The 20,700-nt window shown below is 43.1% G+C and overlaps 1 protein-coding gene across 4 annotated transcripts in view; it reads right to left on the reverse strand.

Moving 5' to 3' along the window:
* PDCD1LG2 (programmed cell death 1 ligand 2) overlaps positions 1–20,700 on the reverse strand; it is a 73,530-nt gene that overhangs the window by 19,165 nt on the left and 33,665 nt on the right. For all 4 annotated transcript variants that reach the window (XR_007122358.1, XR_007122355.1, XR_007122357.1 and 1 more), the window contains exons 5-6: positions 14,680–14,814; positions 8,775–8,824 (exon numbers count right to left, since the gene is read on the reverse strand). Coding sequence is in view for 1 of the 4 variants with exons in the window: in XM_047700600.1 (XP_047556556.1) it covers positions 8,775–8,824; positions 14,680–14,814 (185 nt within the window). In the remaining 3 variants the exon portion in view is untranslated. The remainder of the gene's footprint in view (positions 1–8,774; positions 8,825–14,679; positions 14,815–20,700) is intronic.

Raw genomic sequence — 20,700 nt, forward strand, 5'->3', positions numbered from 1 at the left:
CAAATTCATCGAACCCAAGGAAGGGACAGTGGGAACCTCAGATTTTTAGCTGATTGGTCAGACGTACAGGTGACCACCTGGACTCGCTCTTGGCATCTGAAGTGGGGAGTGGAAGTCAGGGAGGGCAGTCTTGTGGGACTGAGCCCTTCATGGGTGGGATCTCAGGCTACTTCCAGGTAGATAGTGTCAGAGCTGAGTTAAGACACAGGACACCAAGTGGGTGTCGCAGAGAAGACACCCCATGCATTCATGTCTGAGGTGTCTATGCAGTAGTGAGAGTAAAGGAGACACACAAGAGGACTGAGCTTTCCCCCACTCATTGCATAAAAGTATTCCATCTAATATTTCCTTTATGAAGGGTTATCATGGGAAAAGAAAGAAAAGGTTGGCGCCCACTGAAGAGAAAAGGGGAACAAGGCACCTGTGCCATAATGGGTGTGTAGGTTGTGGGCAGTCCTCAGGTGGAAGTTCCTATGGGGAAGACAAGAGTCTCACGCAACAGAAGAAAACAACAAAAACCCAGATATCTGATCGATTGCTAGAGGGTCTATAGAAATCTAGCTTCTTTAATCTTAGCCCAAATTACGCCAATGAGAACAGGATTTTGAACACCTTATCTCCAATTCCTGATTGTAAGAATCTTGGAGTACTACTGCTGGGCTTCATTCATCCTTACACTTCCCACACAGCCTACTTGAGAGTCATGCAAATAGCAGACATGACGTGTTTCAGAGGGAATGAGAGAATGACTAGCACTATACTGGGAATCACAAGACCTTTCATTTTTCTATCATTATTTCATTCAAGAAAGTCACTTAACACCTCTTAGCTCAAATCCTGCCATCTGTAAAATGAGGAAGTCAGGTTACATGGTTTGTAACTGCTAACGAACCATGTCGTGATGACGAGGATCTTTTTTAAAGGAGCATGATATGTATCTATGGTATCAGAATCGACTCCTGAAGTTATACTGCTTGACAGCTTGGTTGCCGGTGTGAGAACAAGAAGCCATGGGACCAGACCTGACCTCTTACATCCTTGGAGCGTGTATCTACTCCTTCTAGGCTCACTAGGTCAGGAACCTCTGAAAGGCAACTAAGACACTTGTATGTGTCCTTGAAAGAGGACTCCCTGAAGCTGATGAGGACCCAGTGGAGAGTTCTATACAATGCATTTGATATGCTGGGATATGAAAGAAGTGATACATAAAATGACAGATGAGGACAGATATCCTTCTTCGTCTAACACGCACTGCTGAGTACTTAAAAATGATACACTGGGACATTTAATAATGTATTCAAGTACAAAGAAAATTCAGGAAATATAAAAGAAGAAAACAATACAAGCTTCCATCATGTAAAGACAATTATTATGGGCATTCAAGTATTTTTACTTCACTTCTTTGGGAGAAAGGGGTGTGGTGGTATATTAAAAACATTTTTTAAATAAAGCATTAATGATATGATAAGTATATATTTGTATCTTACCCCTCTTTTCTTTTTGTTATTTAGAAATCATTTCCCCAATGTTTTCATTCCTCAGAAACAGAATTGTAAATGGGAGTATATGCCATATTGAGTAGAGGTTCCAGTTTTCTCCTGTTGTATTAGTCAGGATGAGACTTGTTTATGCTGCAGTAACAATCACCAAAACTCTGTATAATAAACAAAAATTTATTCCATGTTCACTGAGGATCGGCAAGGGACTCTGTTATTTGTAGTTACTCAGAGACCCAGGCTGAGGAAGCAATCACTACCTCAAATGTTGCTGGTTACCACTCCAGATGGAAAAAGAAAATATAGCAAAGCATAAGCTAGCCCTTATATCTTCTACCCAGAAGTACACATGTCACTTATGCTTAGGTTTGGTTGACCAAAGCAAATCACATGACCATACCTAACCACAGACTAATTGTAGAGAAGTCCAGTCCTATCACATACAGAAAAGCGAGAGATCCAGGAACTCTGTGAAATTGCACTAAACATCATCATATCCACCATGGAGAAAAATGACAATGAGCTGTCTCTTTGGCCACACTGAGTTAGATCTGAGTCTTTTGATTTTATTACATTAAAGTGAAGGCCTTGAAGTCTCATCTGGGGAGACTGAGAAGTCTGGATCTGCACAAGAATAAGAACAGGCAACACCTCTCCCAGAGCTGCCTAGAGAGTTCAAGGCAGAACCATGGAATGGAAAACCCGGCTCTACACAGCTGTCGCCTGAGCTAGTACTGCTGGGCACTCCCACATGAATCAGGTCTCATGTCAGTCTCTGGTCAACGAAGCAAAACCACCAAGCTCTTCCCTTCTTAAGTGGGAAGGGAGACTATTTATCTGAGCAGATGTCTTGTCAGACATGTGTGTCCCAAGACTCCATGCAGTAGCTGAATGTGACTAAAAACAGGGGGGCCAGGATGCCGCCTGCACACCTGACACTGTCCCCACATAGGTGGCTTGGGGGTGAGGCAGAGCTGGGATGGCAGAGATGTGTGTGGGAGGGTGAGAGCCCTAGGGCCCTGAGCTGGCTGGACCCCCGTGGGTCTCTGTCCTCAGACTTTACGGAGCTGAGATTGGAGCTGGGGGTAGCGTTAGAGCATTGAGAGCAAGACCGAGTACATTCAGTGTGAGAGAAGGCACAGAGCCGTGGAGAACTTGTGGGTCAGGGTTCAGCACATGCTTTCTGTAGGGCTGGACTGTGAAATATTTCAACTTTATGGGCTATATGGTTTCTGCCACAGTCACTCAACTCTGCTGTTGGATGCAGGGGAAGGGGTGGGGGGAAAGCTAGAGGACAACATTAAACATGGCTTTGCTTCAATAAAATTTTGCTTACAAAAACAGGAAGTGATTTGGCCCCCTGGCTGTAGCTCATCACTCCTTCTGAGCTGACACGTATCAGTGGAGAGCAGAATGTTCACTTTGGTCGACCATCATTTCAAAGGCAGCTACTGAAAGTACAATACATCCTAGGATGTGATAGGCTTTGAAAGGAAGAAGAAGACACTGCACCTGCTTTCTAGAAATGTGTGACTCAGTCCTCTGGGGACAGCAGATCCTACTTGCTGTAAGCTGTTACATAGCATAAATGTTATAATAAATATACTTTTCCTTTTTTAAGATTTTATTTATTTGAGAGAGAGAGCGAGTGAGCAGAGAGAACACAAGCAGGGGAAGGGGAAGAGGGAGAAGCAGGCTCCCTCTGCAGGGAGCCCAGTGCAGGACTTGATCCCAGGACACTGAGGTCACGACTGAGCCAAAGATAGATGCTTAATCCACTGAGCTACCCAGGTGCCCCTATACTTACTTTCTTTTAATAAATATATCACATATAGGACATCAATGTTTATAGTGTGGTCCTCTGAACCTAATTTTACTATACCCAATGCCTGTTTTCTCAGGATAAGAAAAAAAACAACTTAACAGTAAGTGACAAATCAGGGGGAAATTTATAAAATATATCACAGGAAATGGGTTACTATTAACTCTAAGTGAAGACATAAGTAAAAAGATGGACAAAAGATGCATAGACAGTTCCCAAAAGAAGATAAAACCTATACATTTATGAAGATGTTTTATCTCACTAATAACTTTAAATGCAAAATAATGATGGAGTTGCCTGGGTGGCTCAGTCGGTTGAGCGTCCATCTCTTTATTTTGGCTCAGGTCCTGATCACAGGGTGAGATTGGGCTCTGTGCTGGTCGTGGAGCCTGCTCTAGATTCTCTCTCTCTCCCTCCACCCTTCCCCCCAACCCTCTGCTCACACTCGCTCTAAAGAAAGAAAGAGAGAGAGAGAGAGAGAAAGAGAGAGTAACCAAGAAAGAAAGATGTACGGTTCTTAATTTCTAAATTAGCAAAATTGAAAAACAGTAACATCCAGCATCGGGACAGGTATAATGATTAAACTAGCTCTTTCATATATTGCTAGTACAAATTGGTACAACTAAGAGGGCAATTCAGCAATACCGTTTGAGAGTCTTAGAAATACCTACAGGTTTACCCTAGTAATTTTGCATCTTAGAGTTTACCCATGGTAATAATCAGAGCTGCACACAGAGATTTATGTATAAGGCTATTGTGATCATACTTAAATAACCAAAACATAAAAGACCTTGAGGTAGACATGAAATGTCCAGTAAGAGGGAATTAGTTAAGATAAATCCCAGTCCATGTATACAATAAAATATGAAAACTATTAATTATACTTTTAGCACATAGGTAATACTAATGACATAAAATTAAGTTAAAAAAACTATACCAAGTTATATATGCATTATAATTTAATTTTATGAAATTTAAATACAGAAAGATGTTAGAAATTAAAGTAATATTAAGTATTAACCATGGTAATCTGTGTGCAATGGATTATAAATTATTTTGGTTTCCTTTATGCCTTTTTATTTTTCATTTTTGTTCTGAAAAAATGATGTAATTTGAAAAATGTTCTCAAAGTTTTGACCTGCCCAACAACTAAAATTAAGCAAGATTTATCTTTCAGTAGTGAGACAAATTTGGTTAAAATCAGTTACCTTTTACATTTACTGCAGAAGAAACTATAAGAAACACAGACAAAGGAAGAGTCAGGCAGACAAATCATTTCCAAACCCTTCAGTTAAGTTCTGTCAGCGAATTTTGGTGACAGTGTTGTTCTGCCCCCTCCAGATTTACTCAGCTATTCATGATTCCAAAACACATCAGGTGCAGGGTGCCGAGGCCACACACATCCTTTTGTTGCTGAGAGAGGCAGTGAGCTAAGCAGAAATCCCTAAATAGTGAGTCTGAATATCTGGGGTGGCAGGTTCATGGCTCAAGGGGTTTTAGACAGAGCCCTGGACCCTCGGACAAATCTGTGACCAGATAACAGAGAGTCACTTACTTCTATTTTTTTAAGGCTCAGGGAAGTCTGACAAACCCACTTACTCCAGCCAAGACTGCCCCCTTCACGCCTTGGTGGCTGTGATGATTAACTTCTTGGGTCAGTTTAGCTCAACTATTGCCATCAGGTGACCTTACATAAAGCAGATTACCTTCTAGAATGTGGGTGGGCCTCAGTGAATCAGTTTAAGAGCAACCAAGATTCCCCAGAGAAGGAATTCTGCCTCAGACTGTAGTATAGATATCCCACCTGAGTCCCCAGGGTGCTGGCCTACTCAACAAATTTTGGATTCCATATTTCAAGTCTTAGTGAACTTGCAGACCGCAAGCCTGCCCTACAGATTTCATTCACACTTGCCAGTCTCCAAGTGGTTCTGTGGTTCTGTTCCCTGGGAGAAGCCTGAAGTACCCCTCCCTCAGCAACAGGTATCAAGTTTTCTTGGCGACCCAAACAGGAGCCCCAGACCCATCCTCTTTCCATTCCCCAAATCAGTATTTCCATGTCCTGTTTCCTCTTCTTCCTGGGGGGATAGTCTCCAAAATGCTAAATTAGTTCTCCATAAAGAGTTAACAACTGGTGAGCAACTTTATAGGGAGGAACTTAAAAAAAATCTGCTGAAATCTAATACATTGGTATTTGTCTTGACAAAATCATAAAACATTATGCTAAGGAAAAATGAGCCGTTTTTTCCTTTACTATTCCACTGCCATTGATCACTGTCAATTTCTACATTTGAACCAACCCACAAATAACTTTGAATGCAAATGGAACACATAAAACACAACATAATGTGTCAGCATTACCCAAGTGTTAAAATATGTAGGTATATGACAGATAAACACAAAACACAAACACAAAACCGTTTTTTGCATAAGAGCATCTATTCCAAGTTTAGCAAATTATATGGCCAAGATCTATGACTTCCCCCCACCCCTCACCCAAAGCAGACATCATTCATCAATCACCACACTCTGCACCTAGAAATGGTCTCCCAAACCATCCTCATCTCTGCCCTAGGCACCTCCTCAACCTGACAGGGGCCTGTTTGCCCTCCTCTGCTTTTGGTCCAACCTTCTAGGTTGTCAGTTTTACAAAACTAAAGCCCAGAAAGGGGGTTGAGCTTACTTAGAATTGTATAGCTAGCTCACAGAAAAACTTGAATCTAATTCTCTTGATTTTTAATCATGATCTCTTTTTTACAAAAAAGAAATATTTCAGGCACAGAACAAAGTATAAGAATAATATCATCAACATCTGCATACCCACACCCGGAATGATATCAACATTTGTGTAGCCACCCTCAGAATATCAACATCTGCATGCCCACCCCCAGAATGATATCAAGATTTGCATGCCTACCCCCAGAAAATATCAACATTTGCATGCCCACCCCCAGAATGATATCAAGATTTGTGTACCCACCCCCCGAATGATATCAAGATTTGCATGCCTACCCCCAGAAAATATCAACATTTACATGCCCACCCCCAGAATAATATCAACATTTGCATGCCCCCCCCAGAATAATATCAAGATTTGCATACCCACTCCCAGAATACTGTTTGCATCTGTATGCCTACCACCCAGCTGAAGAGGTCAAAATTGGTGTTTATAATTTCCTTGCTGTTTTTTTACTTTCACTTCACATGACTATTTCCATAAACACTATGTAAGTTCTTTGTCAGCTTTTAAACTCTGTAATTGCCAGTATACTGTCTATATCTTTCTGAAATCTATTTTTCCTCTCAAAATTATACTTCAGAGTTATCCATCCACAAAATACATCCAGTGCTGGTACTTCCATTTTAGTTGTTATATATACACTCTATTCATCTGTTCTCCTGTTGATTCACATCTGATTATTTCTAATTTGTTACTCTTATAAATAATAGTACGGGAATATTCCTATGTGAGTCCTCTGTGGTGTATACCTAAGTGGTCCTGACCTCTTTACAGCATACCCCGCATTCTCAGGCAAGTGCCAGGGAGGGGTGAAGAAGAGAGAGGACGAGCATCATCCTCTCACCTCCTTGACTCTCCCATCCCCTGGTTGGAGGGTACAAAGGGTGACTATATGTAATCAGTTGGGGGAAAAGAGAATTAGTCTAATTTCTTTAATTTGACTTTTGGCCAAGATATTTACTTTATTTTGAATTTCAAATACCACTAAAAAAGGGTATGAGATTTTTCTGTTTATAAGGAGATGTATTGTTAAAAATGGTTGTGGTACCCTGTTAATCCAAAGAAATCACTCTATAAACAGTACAATATTCACACCATGTGGGGGCCATAGGATGGGACATTTGAAATGGCTGCAAGCCTTTGAGCATCCCTCATTCCTCAGACAGACGGTTCTGCCTTTGTTACTCAGATACAATACTTTCTCTCTAGGACAGAGGCTGCAACTAGTCATTAATAGGCTCAATTAGCCTATGGACATGTTTTATTTGCTTTGTTTGGGATTTGAAATACTTTCAGGACATTTTATATAAAATTTTGGATTTCCATCTTCTCAGACAGCCTTAGGCTAGTGCTAAATTGACAGCACTAGCCCTCCATTTTGTCACCATTCCCGATCTGGTTAAAGAATGTCCTTTTTCCTCACTTCAGCACCTGCCTGGCCCTGTGGGCATCTAACTTTACCACCTCTGCTCTCGGGACTTTTCACTCTATCCTCCTCACACTCAGCAACTGAAGGAAACACTTACACAAAGCCTGGAGCTCATGAAACTCAAGACAGATGCTGAGGCTGCTCCCAGGGAATGCTCCTGCAGATCAAGAGGACCGATCTATAGGAACACAGGAGTGGTCTTTCTCAAGAAACAGGTGTTTCAATTAGGATGGCCAGCATTAATCTGAAGTTTTTTTGAGTCAAGAAAATCTCGCTGCTGATTCAGAGAAACCGCAGCACAACTGGACCTCAAGTAGAGTCCAGGTCTGAGCGGCATTTGCTCCTTCGGACAGGTATTACGGTAACGGGTGTATTTCACGAGTGGCTTTCAGGGAGGTGGCAGCAGGTGCGGGGGGTGGGGGGAGGGCCGAACTTCATCCCTTCCAGTCATACTCTGTGCTCATGAGTTGCCATGTGTCCTGTATTAGCCAGACACAGATCCCGGTATTAAAAGTTTTCTAGAGTTGTTTTACGGTTGGTGTCTCTGGAATTTTATAGATACATTCAGCCAAATTCTCAAATGAACAACTCTGAATATTTTGAGTAGCTGACAACAAGGTTATTTAGAAATTTCTGTGAATTGCCTATAACTCTGGTGAACTCATGAATTCACGTGTCACATCATGTGATTGCTAGATTACAAAAGGAGGGTGGCTTTCCCAAGAAAGTTAGAAATACCCACTGTGCAATATGACCCAGGCCTGTGGGTCCCCAAAACAGCATTTCCTCAGCCTGAGTGATTTTAGCAACCCCAATTCTCCTGACCTCCACGTCACATCTACAAATTCCAGCTCCAAGCCTGTCAGCCTCACGGAGAGCCTTCTACTCCTCCCCCATCAAATTCTTGACCCCAAGTGGCCAACAGTGTACTTAGTAATCGTTGTAAAACTATGAGCTGTTGATTTCTTTGCTGTTGAATATCTTCCCTTGCTGTTAAGTGTTAACCGTGTTATTAAGTATCTAAGCCCAGATGTCCTGTGCAGCCGCCCTTAGGAAGAGAGACAGACTGAAGGCTCTACAACTTTCTATGGCTGTACCCAAACACCCTTTTCTTCCCAAGAAGGGTGTGGAACGACATGTTTGTAACAACAGCTAGTGGAAGTGCCATCCAACAGGAAGGTTCTGTACAGGCTGAAAGCATCCCGTTGCTCTTTGTGCACACACAGCACAGGGGCTATTGCTTAATTCAAGTTGGGAGACAAAAAGGTAAGAAAAACCATGACTACTCACAGCTCTGTCCACTTCCCTCCTTATGGCAGCAACAGATTTTTTTGTTGTGTCTGAAAAAGAGAAATTCCAGTGATGGAATAAGAGTAAGGAGAAAAGTATTCTGTTTCTAGATGAAAACACAGCAGAACAAAGTTTAATCCAAATAAATCCCATGCAGAAGTCCAAGTGTGCACTGTGTCTTGAGACCTCAGGCTGAAGGACAGACAGGGGAGAATTGTGCCCTTAGGTGAAAACTGCAAACAAGGCAATCCTCTACTTTCCGTTCCTTCCTCAGTCACTAGTCCCAGGCACTCCAAGGCTGAGGGACTGATGATTTGGATAATCAGCCCAGGAAACTTCCAGCTTCAGGAGTTCCTCTCCATTTTCTGCTTTGCTCTTCACTTCAAGAGGTCGGACCAATTAATTCACCCTACGGTGTACATGACAGATAATATTCCAAAGCAACTCGGGGGGCAGAAGCACAAGTTCACATAATGGGATGCCACTCACCACTGTTCCCCTGGTTTCTTCTCTTCAACCACTGACATCACATGTCCCCCCTCACTCTGATTTTCTTTGAGCTTGATGCCCATGTCCTGCAGTTGCCTGGATTCCTGAACTCAGGGAATCCCTAATTCAGCTTTTGCTGTGCACACCAGCTTTTTAGGAACTCCTTCATGACAATACTGACCTTGACCTGGACTTTGAGGTCCTCCATCCAGCATTGCCATCTCCTCTAAGAGGATTCACATTTGAAAAGAGTCTAGGAGTTAACCCACAGAAATTGCCCTTACATGGTGGAGTTTCAGGGCAGTGCTCTCTAAGGCTTGGGGTTAGTGCTGCCATTCTGTGGTTCTTATGCAACCTTTGGCCAACATATTTGGTCTTTGGTTTAAATCCCTGTAAAGTTCTGGCTCAGTCTTTTAGGGCAGTGCCATTCAAAGTGTAGAGCTCATGGGTTAGTGGTGGTAGGTGACCTACTGCTTACCAACCCACAATGAGACAGTTACAGAGATCTAGTGTAAACCTTTAGAAACTTTTATAGTAATTCTTTTACTGTGTTTTTTCCCTGATACTCATTGAAATGTCATATATTTATTGAATCCAGTAAAAGCTGGGCTAGTATGTCTTTTTATTTTACTTTTTGGTAATCCTATTTTTAGTATATATATTACAAAAGCATTGACCCTAGCATATTAGAAATATAAGAATAAATGGTTCCTTACCCTAGAGAGGTTGAGAAATACTGCGCGTAAGATCCACAGGCCTGTCCTAGGTATCTGGTCTCTAGATGTCTAGGCAACACTTTGTGGATTCTGTTCTTGGCTTTCCCATTGGCTCAACCAACAGTCAAGCCCCTTGATTCTTTTGGGTTGAAACTCTCTCCTTCCATTGCTCAAAATAATACTATTCAGATTGAGCCAATTTTTCTTAAGCACTTTGGTAACAAAAAGGCCACAGATTTTAGTGTCTGACACACCTGTGTTCACACCCCAGCTATATGACATTGGGAATATTTTCTGAACTTCCATTTCTTCATCTGCAATATACACTCTACTTCTTGCCTCAAACAGTTTTTGTAAAATTAACTGAACAGGAATTTGTAAAGGGTCTAGCTCAGTGCTGTCCAACAGAACTTTCTGCAAAGATGAAAATTTTGTATATTTTCTCCGTCCAGTGCAGTGGCCTCTAGCCCCATTGTCACTATTAAACATTAACAAGGTGTAGGCACTTAAGATGTGACCAAGGAATTAAATTTTTATTTAATTTTTTTTAAAGATTTTATTTATTTTTTTTTTGATAGAGAGAAATCACAAGTAGGCAGAGAGGCAAGCAGAGAGAGAGAGGAGGAAGCAGGCTCCCTGCAGAGCAGAGAGCCCGTCGCGGGGCTCGATCCCAGGACCCTGAGATCATGACCTGAGCTGAAGGTAGAGGCTTAACCCACTGAGCCACCCAGGCGCCCCAAATTTTTATTTAATTTAAACTTAAATGACCATGTATGGCTATTGTACCATACAGAGCAGGTTAGCATGGCTACCTGCATATAGTAGGCTCAATGTGTCAAATATTATTGAATATCTACATATGTCAGATAATGTCTTAGACAGTGGACATGTATTAGTGAATAAGAGAAACACAGCCCTTATGCTTATGAATAAGAACTTAATATTATTTTTACAACAGAAGTTGCCAGATTCTTCTCCAGAACCTAGTGAGTCACCTGGAGTCCTGAACCTCTGAGGGCTCCACTTATGTAGAGACGGTAAGCAGAACCTTTTATGGACTGACCCCGGCTGCCCTCCCCACACATCATGGTGTGCAGAGCTGGGCACTGAGACATAGGTGGGTAAATGGAGCCAAGGGGCCTTCTTGACAAACGGGGCTGAGATTGCCACCCCTTTACTTGACTCTCTCAGATAGATTCAGAAGTTCAGGACAGCACCAGCCCTAAGAGGAGCTCAAGTGAAGGAAGTTAAGGGATGCCTGGGTGGCTCAGTGGGTTAAGCCTCTACCTTCGGCTTGGGTCATGATCTCAGTGTCCTGGGATTGAGCCCCGCATCGGGCTCTCTGCTCGGCAGGGAGACTGCTTCCTCCGCTCTCTCTGCCTGCCTCTCTGCCTACTTGTGATCTCTCTCTCTGTCAAATAAATAAACAAAATCTTTAAAAAAAAATGAGAGAGAGAAGGAAGTTAAGACTGACATCTCAGGCTTAACGTGAAGGCCTTGAGGCGAGGAGGCTGGTTGGGTGCAGTGGTAGTTAAAGAAGGAAGCCCCTTCGGCCTCATCAGCTCTTGAGGGTCTTGCTGTGGGAGCAATGGCAGAACAAGTGAGGGGAGCCAGAAAGTTGTCATGTTGGATCATTCTGGTCTGTGTTGGGATCTGGACCAGCAAGACTGGGGGATGGAGAACCTCCCTCCCCAGAGGGAACAGAGATGCACACGGCAGGAGTGGGAATAGCAATAGCAGCAGCTCAAAACCAGGGCCCGCTGGGGAACTGACCTGGCTCCCCAGGAGCCTCCCGGCCTGTTCGGAAGCGGCAGCACTGTTGGCGAACTTAGCCTCCTGACAGTCTGTAGGAGGTGGGGAAGTAGAAGCTGTAAGAGGGAGACATTGGACTTCTGGCTAAGACAGGCAAGTGAGTGCTCAAGGTATTAATTAGAAAATTAAAAGGGAGGCAATTGCATTTGGAGCCCAGGGTATTCAAAGGGGCCCTAGATATATAAGGGTGTGCTGAGTGTATTGAAAGAAGATGTAGGTACTACGGAAGCATCTCACAAGGGGATTTGCTGTAATGGGTGTAATGAGGGGGCGGAATCAGGGGAGACTTGATGAAGTGGCAGTTTCACTGAGATTTGAAGGATAACAAACTTCGGTGAACAAGGAGAAAGAAGTACTTTAAGAAGAGCAAATGCTGGGACAGCTGGGTGGCTCAGTTGGTTAAGCAGCTGCCTTCGGCTCAGGTCATGATCCCAGTGTCCTGGGATCGAGTCCCACATCGGGCTCCTTGCTTGGCAGAGAGCCTGCTTGTCCCTCTGCCTCTGCCTGCCACTCTGTCTGCCTGTGCTCGCTCTCGCTTCTCTCTCTATGACAAATAAATAAAATCTTAAAAAGAGCAAATAAAAAGAGCAAATGCTGAGGGTTGCCAGAGGGAAGGGGGGTGGGGTAATTGGGGGATGGACATTAAGGAAGGTACGTGATGTAATGAGCACTGGGTGTTATATAAAACTAATGAATTTCAGACCTGTACCTCTGAAACCAATAATACATTGTATGTTGTTAATATAAAAATTGATGTTGAACAAAATTACTAAAAATGAAAGATAACGATGAATTAAAAAAAGAAGAAGAAGAAGAAGAGAGAATGTTGCCTGAGAAAACTCAGAATTGAAGGAAGCCATGGAGGAGGTCCAATCATGGAGACATGGTAGACCAGTGGCATTTAAAAGCCTGTTCCAGCTAAAAGTGAAAATAGACTATATCGGAAGTGGCAGGAGTGGATGGAGGGAGACAGCTCGGAAGGTCCTGTTCTAGTTCAGGTGAACTCCAATAGGGACAGCGAGGTTGGGTCGATAAGCCACGAAGAGCTCATTCTCATGTCACCACCCATTTTACAGGTAGAAAAGCCATCTCAAAGAAGTTAGGTGACTCGTACAAGATCACGGAGCTAATACATGGCAGCACTGGGTGCAGACCTAGCCTTCTGATCCTGGCTTGAAGCTCGACTAACAGTGCCAGCCATTCTCAACCTTTTTCCATGACACATGAGTCTGTGTGCATGGCAGATGCATTTCCGCATGTGTGCATGTATCTCCCATGAGAGAAAGCAGAACTCAGTGCATGCAAATTGTGGGGTGGGGGTGAAGAGTGGGTATTATATAGGCAGCCATGATTTTACTCTGGCTCATTAAAAACAAAAAAGGAACGATTTGCATATTTATTCGCTTAACTCTCGTTAGCAACAAGGGTCTCCCACCACAGTTGGCACCCGAGTCTTACACCCAGCTTGGAGCTACAGATATCCTTGCCCCTTCTTGAGACTGGGATGAAGGATGAGGGGGAAAAGTTTTTCTTCTCTATCTTGAGTATGACCCATTTCATTCTTCCAAAGAGAGTCAAGACAGAAAATTCTTGCTCATTCCTGAGGTGACTGAAGGGTTGTCAGGCCCCAGGCCTGGAACTAGGTATAAATCTGTTTCTGAGGGGTGTGCATGGGAGAGGAGAAAGAAGATGGCAGAAGACAAGATTCTAATGAGGGGCATCTACCATGCTTCTCTGGGGTCACAGACTTGCAGAAGTGATCTTGTTTAGTTAAAGTTCTATCAGATGCTGTAAATCCTCCTCTATGGTGAGATGCCCTTCCTCTCCATTTCTGTACTTTCTCTCTCTTTCTTTTTCTTTTCCCCTTCTTCCTCTTTTCCTCCCTTCCTTCTTCACTTCTTCCTTCCTTCTCACCCCCCTTTCTGTTGACAATAATACGTCAGATTTTATAGTAGAGGGTTTTGTGGTTAGCACACAAGTTGATGCATACATAGGGCAATGGACAAACAGAGCACGAGAGAGAGTATCAGAGCAGGAGCAGAGAATATCTTATGGCAGAAGAGAACACAGAAGTTAGATTATAGATGTAGCATGACAACAACCTAAAGGTCCCCCGATTCTCAAAGAGTGGCCACACCAAATTCCTATGGAATTATTTCCACATGTCATTTCTTTTCTATAGACAAGGCCATGTGTAGACTTTGGGAGGAGCTCATTGGGTGCTGGCAAAGGAATAGTTTAGGAAAGTACCAGACAGTCTGCAGATATTGTGGCCATGGTTCAAATGTTGCACAACAGGAGTGGATGGGTGACAATAGGACAGGCTAAGGAGGGACTCCTGGAGCTGCTGAAAGACTTCAGGGCACCATCAAAACAGGCGCTTTTCCTGTCCCCAAATGGCCTCACACACTTTTCTCCTTTCCTTACGAACCAGGGCATTCAGATTCCTGGAGGTTTGGGGGAAGGCTTAGCTCAGCCTTACACCCAGTTGGGGGAAACGAGGGATGAGAACTGAAGGAATCCTCTGAAGCGATCTTGGTACCCTCCCACCCACGAACTCTGACACACAGCCATCCGCATTGCCAAAATAACACTGATCTCATGAGGCTAATGACACTTCTTAGCTCAAAGAACAAAGCAAACTATTTTAGCACAGGAACAAAACATTCCTTTTAAAAACAGCATGGGGATTTCAGCTCACTGAAGACTAGAGCCATTTTCTTCTGGGGAAAAATCATCAGGACGGGCCCTCTGAGCCCAAAGTGATGCACGAGGCTTTGAGGAGATTCGTGGGAAACTGGGAAGCTGTAGGCCACTGGAGAGAAGCAGAACCCCACACTGCAGACACCAGTCCATTCAGTTACCTTGAATAAAACTCAGGTACTTACCTTTTCTAAAAGGAAGCTTTTGGAAGAGCTGTTTTCTTAGGCCTATCATTGTAGCTACGAACATCAAAACAATGATGAAGGAAGGGATGAAAACATGAAGCAGCCAGTTTGAAGAGGTGTCAGGTTCTTTGCCACCTGGATGAAAAAAAAGCACCAGAATCCCATTACATGGTAGCTTAGAGGTAAACCAATAAGTTGGCCCTCTGAGTAGATTATAACCAACACAGCCAATGTGCAGCGAGCATTTATTCCATGCCAGGTACTAATCTGTGTGTGCTGCGTGTACTAGCTCATTTCCTTCTCACAACCCCCTAAGTGGCAGGATTTGCAATGACCCTCATCTTCCTGATAAAGACAGTGAGGTGCAGAGAGTGTAGGAAACTTTCCCAAAGTTACACAGTAAGAGACAGAGCTGAGATATAATCTAGGCTGTCTGGTTCCAGATTCTGTGTTTTTCATCATTCTGATACCTCCATCCATCTATCTATCTACCTATCATGATCAATTTTGTTTCCAGTAGGATAGTCCCTGAACCCAAACATGTCTTCTCTCTTCACTGTCAAGCGCTCACAGTGCTCAGAAGCTATGCTATTAATCATTCAATTTCAAGAATTAACAGGATCTTTTGGGAAAATATAATATTGTAGATAGTATTAACGTACAAAATCCAGTCATTCATACCTCAGTATGAATTACTACAATGGGGTCTTTCCTTGGCTCAGCTAATCAATGTTCTGGCACTGAGAAAAATGTGAGTTTAGTAGAGAGGTGGATGAGATGAGCAATTTTGGAGACCAGGGAAGGTCTTTTAGAGGAGAGCTCTGGGTATCTATAGATTAGAATAAGGGCTCCAGACTGACAATGGGAAGGACTGGAGGGGGCTTCATAATAGGAGGTAGAAGAGTACCCAAAGTAAGCTGTGCTTTTTCTAAAAGCCTGAATTTTGCCCTGTGGATTAAGTTATACAGAATAAACACAAGAGCCTAGTCCAGGAAAACCCTGGCAAAACTGCTGGGGAGGAAGGGCTCAGTCCTGCCAACTGCCTTCCCTCTCTCCCATCTCAATACCTTCTGAGAATTATTGATTGTTTTAGCTGAGAAGGGATTAGACATCATTTAATCTGAGCCTCTCGTTTTAGAGCTCAGGAAGTAAGGCTCAGAGATACTCAATAATCTATCTGAGGTTATCACTGCTAACTAAGTGGCAAAGTCAGGGTTGTGAGCCTGGATCTGTTTGATCCAAAGCTCAGGCCCCACAGGTATTTGTCTCTACTGAAAACAGTGTGGGGAACAGTAAGCAAGAAAGGATTCAGAAGCCCTGCTCATCTACAGGTTGGATAACCCACACTGACTACAACTGCTTCTTTACTTTTTAGGAAATGCTTACTAAGAACCACTGCAGTGGCTACATGAGTCAAGAAGCCCTGGGACCTTCAGAGTCCTCACAGCAGGAGAAATCCCTGCCTCAGCATCACCCTGCAAACTTGTGTCCTTTGCAGGTTCCTTCAAAGCCCCTTCCACGTTCATAAGCTCTATCCATCCCTGAAGACTTTCTAACAATGAACATTGGTGTGCTCAACCTGTAAGGATTTGGAGTGCAAAGACTTCACCTGAGTCACCTCTGAATCCCCTATAGAGCCAAATACCATTTACATGAAAGATGTCGATAAGAATTTGGGGTGATAAATTAATCATCTGTCTACCTAGTCTGCCTGGCCCAATCCTTCCTGTCCTTAGTTACCTTGTGGCAGACTGATGTTTATCCCTTAAATCCATTCTCCCTGTCTTCCCTATTAGGGCATTAGCTGGACACATGGCTCCTCAAGACTACATTTTGGAGCCTCCCCTGCAGTTAGGCATGGCCAACCATGAAAACTCAGTTCAGGTCATGGGTCTTCTGAGTCTTGGCCTTCAGATAATGGATAGGTCTTCCACCATTCTTCTCCCTTTTGGAAACATGGATGTGGTAGTCATCCAGCTTTGACAGTTCCAAAGAGACAATATTCTACAGAATAGGGGAGCAATAAGATGGAAAGAACCCAGAAGGAACAGAATATAGATACTTCCCTGCTCTGAGTCACCTTCTATCTCTAAATATTACATAAGAGAGAAATATGTTCCTGTCTTGTTGGAGTCATATTTTGAGGTCTCTCTGTTATGGAAGCCTAGTCTATACCCTAATATGTATTCTTATAGATTATTTTACAATAATTACATGTTACTTAACAATGATATGATGATGCAATGGAGAACTATGTTTTATCCTTGCCACAATCCCATGCACTCTTGTTAGAGACACTATCTTTTTCCCCGTTTCCACATTGAGTGCTGAGGACTTTGCAAGCATGTTTCATTCAATCCCCACAATCATGCTCTAAGGTATCTATCATTATTCACCCTTATTCTACAAATGTGAGACCAAGTTCTAGGATGTCTTGGTTATATGTTCATGTTCTCAAAGCTAACAGCAGCAGAAAGAGAATTTAAAGACTCTTGAAGACTGTCAGAGAGTCCCCTCCAGGTCTCTTGGGACCTTCACTTCCCACCCCACAAGAATGTTGTTAGAGTTATTTCCAGTCTCCAATTTCATTACATGTCCTCATGAAAATGCAACAAGGCTGGCCAAGCAGAAGAACCCTTGTTTCAAAAAGAAAATGGTTTTATTGCCCTTTCATTTCTGGTTAGAAATTAAGATGTTCAGTCATATCCTAGAGCCACTGGAGCACCTCCCATCACCACACTCTCATTGCTGTATTTGCTTTATTCATTGACTTCTGAAGAAGTATGTGATGGGTCACAGAAGTCAGCAATGAGCAGCTCAACTGATGAGAATGAGTAGAAAGGGGACAGTCATAAGGCAACTTAAAAATCCCTTTGAGAATTAGATGTGAGGAACCGTGGGAGGATGTATGACTTTGGTCATTTGTTGCTGGTATTTGGACCACAAACTAGGGGATCATTTGACTGCTGAGATCTGGCAGCCCACACAGTCTGGAAGCTGGGATAATGGGACTGGGATTATTAAGGCTCATCTTCCAACCCACTAATCTGTCATTTATTGAACACTTTGAATAGGGAGACTGCTCTGTTTTTGCTTTCATCTGGGTATAGAGAAGACCCATGTGAACAATTAAAATACATGGAAAGTAAAATAGCAACGAACGATAAAAGACATATATAGTCACAGGCAAACAAAGTCATGGTACATGTAATCAGTCTTAGGAGGAGAGATAAGGTAAAAACCTCTTGTGCACCGGAGTTCTCTAAGCTTCTCTGGAGAGAGGGTGGGCTTCAAGTTGGTGAAGAAGGTGATTATATTTTATGTGGGAGAAACTGCCTGAGCAAAGAAATCACGAAAGTGGGAGATGTGCAAACAAGTTCAGAGAGCACATGGTGAGAAAGGGGAGCTGACAAGAACCCAGGAACAATGTCAGTGGGTAGAAGCATGGATATAACTCTAAGCATCTTGGTAGAAATGAAGTCATAAGAAAAGCCTCATTTTGGGGCGCCTGGGTGGCTCAGTGGGTTAAGCCGCTGCCTTTGGCTCAGGTCATGATCCCAGGTCCTGGGTTCGAGCCCCACATCGGGCTTTCTGCTCAGCAGGGAGCCTGCTTCCTCCTCTCTCTCTGCCTGCCTCTCTGCCTACTTGGGATTTCTCTCTGTCAAATAAATAAATAAATAAATAATCAAAAAAAAAAAAAAAAAGAAAAAAAAAGAAAAGCCTCATTTTTAGGGTCAACTTTGAGTAAAAATAGTGAACTAGGCAAGTTGGTCTTTCAAAATTTTCTATCTCTTTTTATCACAGTGACGATCCCCAGACTTGTCACCTTATGAAAACTGAGCTGTAACTAATTCATACTAGAACTTTAGAGGCATTTAAATGCTAACAATCACAGGGGGATTTATTTTTCTTGGAATTGCTTAACTGTCCTTTGCTGTGTGGAATCTCTTGCCTAGTTAAGTGCAAGCCAGTACTTTGGATGGAATGCGGTTTTCCAGAAGGGTCAGGGAAATAGGGGCCTGGGTAAGATGAATTTAGAAATAACTAGAATCTAGCCTTTGCACCACAGATTACATCAGTATTTTTTTCTTTGTGGTGGAGAAGTGAAAGGGCACACTGACCATTCCTCTGGAAACCTTGAACTAGTGAAAAGTTACAGATGAAGTAGGGTGGCCCTTCTTTCCATGGAAGCCAGCATAGCTGACCGCAGACTCAACAGCTTGTGGGTCTACATTAGCTCAGGCTCTTCTAGGATATCACTCATACATGCAACTGGCGAAGAGATAAGGTGACCTTTGTGCAGCTAGAGATCTTTCACCCATCCTTGCCAGAACTGTATCCACGCAACCACCCCCTGACATGGCTCCTGGGCTCCAGTCAGCTCCCCTTCCTCACCACGTGAGTCTCTGATTTTTGTGACCTGCATGCTCGATAGTAACAATGAAAAGGTAATTGCGACCACTGTTCAGGACAAGGGAACTAAAGGCTCAGTTCTCTCAGGCCTGGAACTCAGAGTCTCCAGTCCTCTCCCCACCCCCAGAGAAGCAGACTGTGCCATCTGAAGTGCTGAGTGAGGGAAACCTAGAATGTCCGGTGGATGAGAGAGATCTCAATGACCAGTTATGGCTTGGGATCAACTGTAGCAGCAGGAACTGTAATCTGTTCTCTGAAGTCTTCATATGAAATCTTTTGAAGAGATCATGGCTGCCTCCCAGCCTGAAGGCTTAGTCACAGTGGACTTAATGTAGGGTTGTAGGTGAACTTGAGCATGCAAGGGACAGACTGCTGTAGTCCTACCCCACCGCCTCTCACTTCACCTCTAACTTCAGCCATGGCTCAGCAGAAGTCTAAATGGATTTCAATCACCTCAAATGGCTACTTTGCTTTCTGTCCTGGGATGACTCTGACAGTGCAGATGCTGGGGTGGGGGGCTCACTCAGCACACATGCATGCATAGCTCATGGGGGAATGGACTGTGCAATCCTGGACACTACTGTCAATTTGTAGGGGTGAAAGCAGATGACCTTCACCTGACGTGCTCTGAGTGAGCATCTGAGGAGGCCATCTGTACACTTCTCAGGTGGTCCTTGGGTATCTGGGCTCTATTTTCCCAACAGCAACAACTTTGATAATGTACCCTTATGTTTACTTTTCCTTCTGCTCTGTCTGAATCTCCCCAACCTCTCCTTTTTGCTCCCTGAGGTCGCCACTTAAATACTTAGATGCTACACAAGCTCCTATCACACGCTCTGTTTTGTCTAACTAACATGAAGGGCAAAAGGTGAAATACAATGACAACACAGTAAATTTTCTATAAAGTCATATTTAAGTAGTGCTAGGGACTGTCCTTTATTCAGAGATTATGTCCTTTGCTGGTATGGTAGGAGAATACTGAGTCCCCTCAAAGAGGTCCATGTTTGAATCCCTGAAACCTGTGAACATGTTATCCCACATGGGAAAAGGGATTTTGCACATATGATTATATTCAGGACCTTGAAATGGGAAAGTTAACCTGAATTATTGGGTTGTGGGAAGGCATCCAATGTAATTAGAAGGGTCTTTATAAGGTGGAAGAGTGAGACAGGAGAATTAAAGAAAGATGTGAGGACACAGAAACAGAGGTCTGAGGCATGTAGCTTTTGGCTCTGCAGGGGGAGGAAGGAACCATGAACTAAGAAAGGCAGGTGATCTCTAGAAACTGGGAAAGATGAGAAAAGGAACTCTCCTTAGAGCCTCTGTCACCCTATCAACACCTTTGTTTGAACCCAGCACAGCCCCTTTTGGATTTTTGATTTTCAGAAGCGTAAGTTAATTAATGTTGTCTTAAGCCCATGAAGTTTGCAGTAATTTGTTATAGGAGCACTAGGAAAATTATGACGTGCTTGGTGATAAAATGACCTCTTATGAAAAAATTTTGGTACTAGATATAAGTTGCTCTTACTTAGCAAATAAATGGTCTTATTCGGCAAATAAAAAATAGACTCCCCAAATCGTGTGAAATTGTCCTGGTGTCTGAAGATC

This window comes from Lutra lutra, chromosome 13 (assembly GCF_902655055.1).
Source record: "Lutra lutra chromosome 13, mLutLut1.2, whole genome shotgun sequence".
Classification (NCBI taxonomy): domain Eukaryota; kingdom Metazoa; phylum Chordata; class Mammalia; order Carnivora; family Mustelidae; genus Lutra; species Lutra lutra.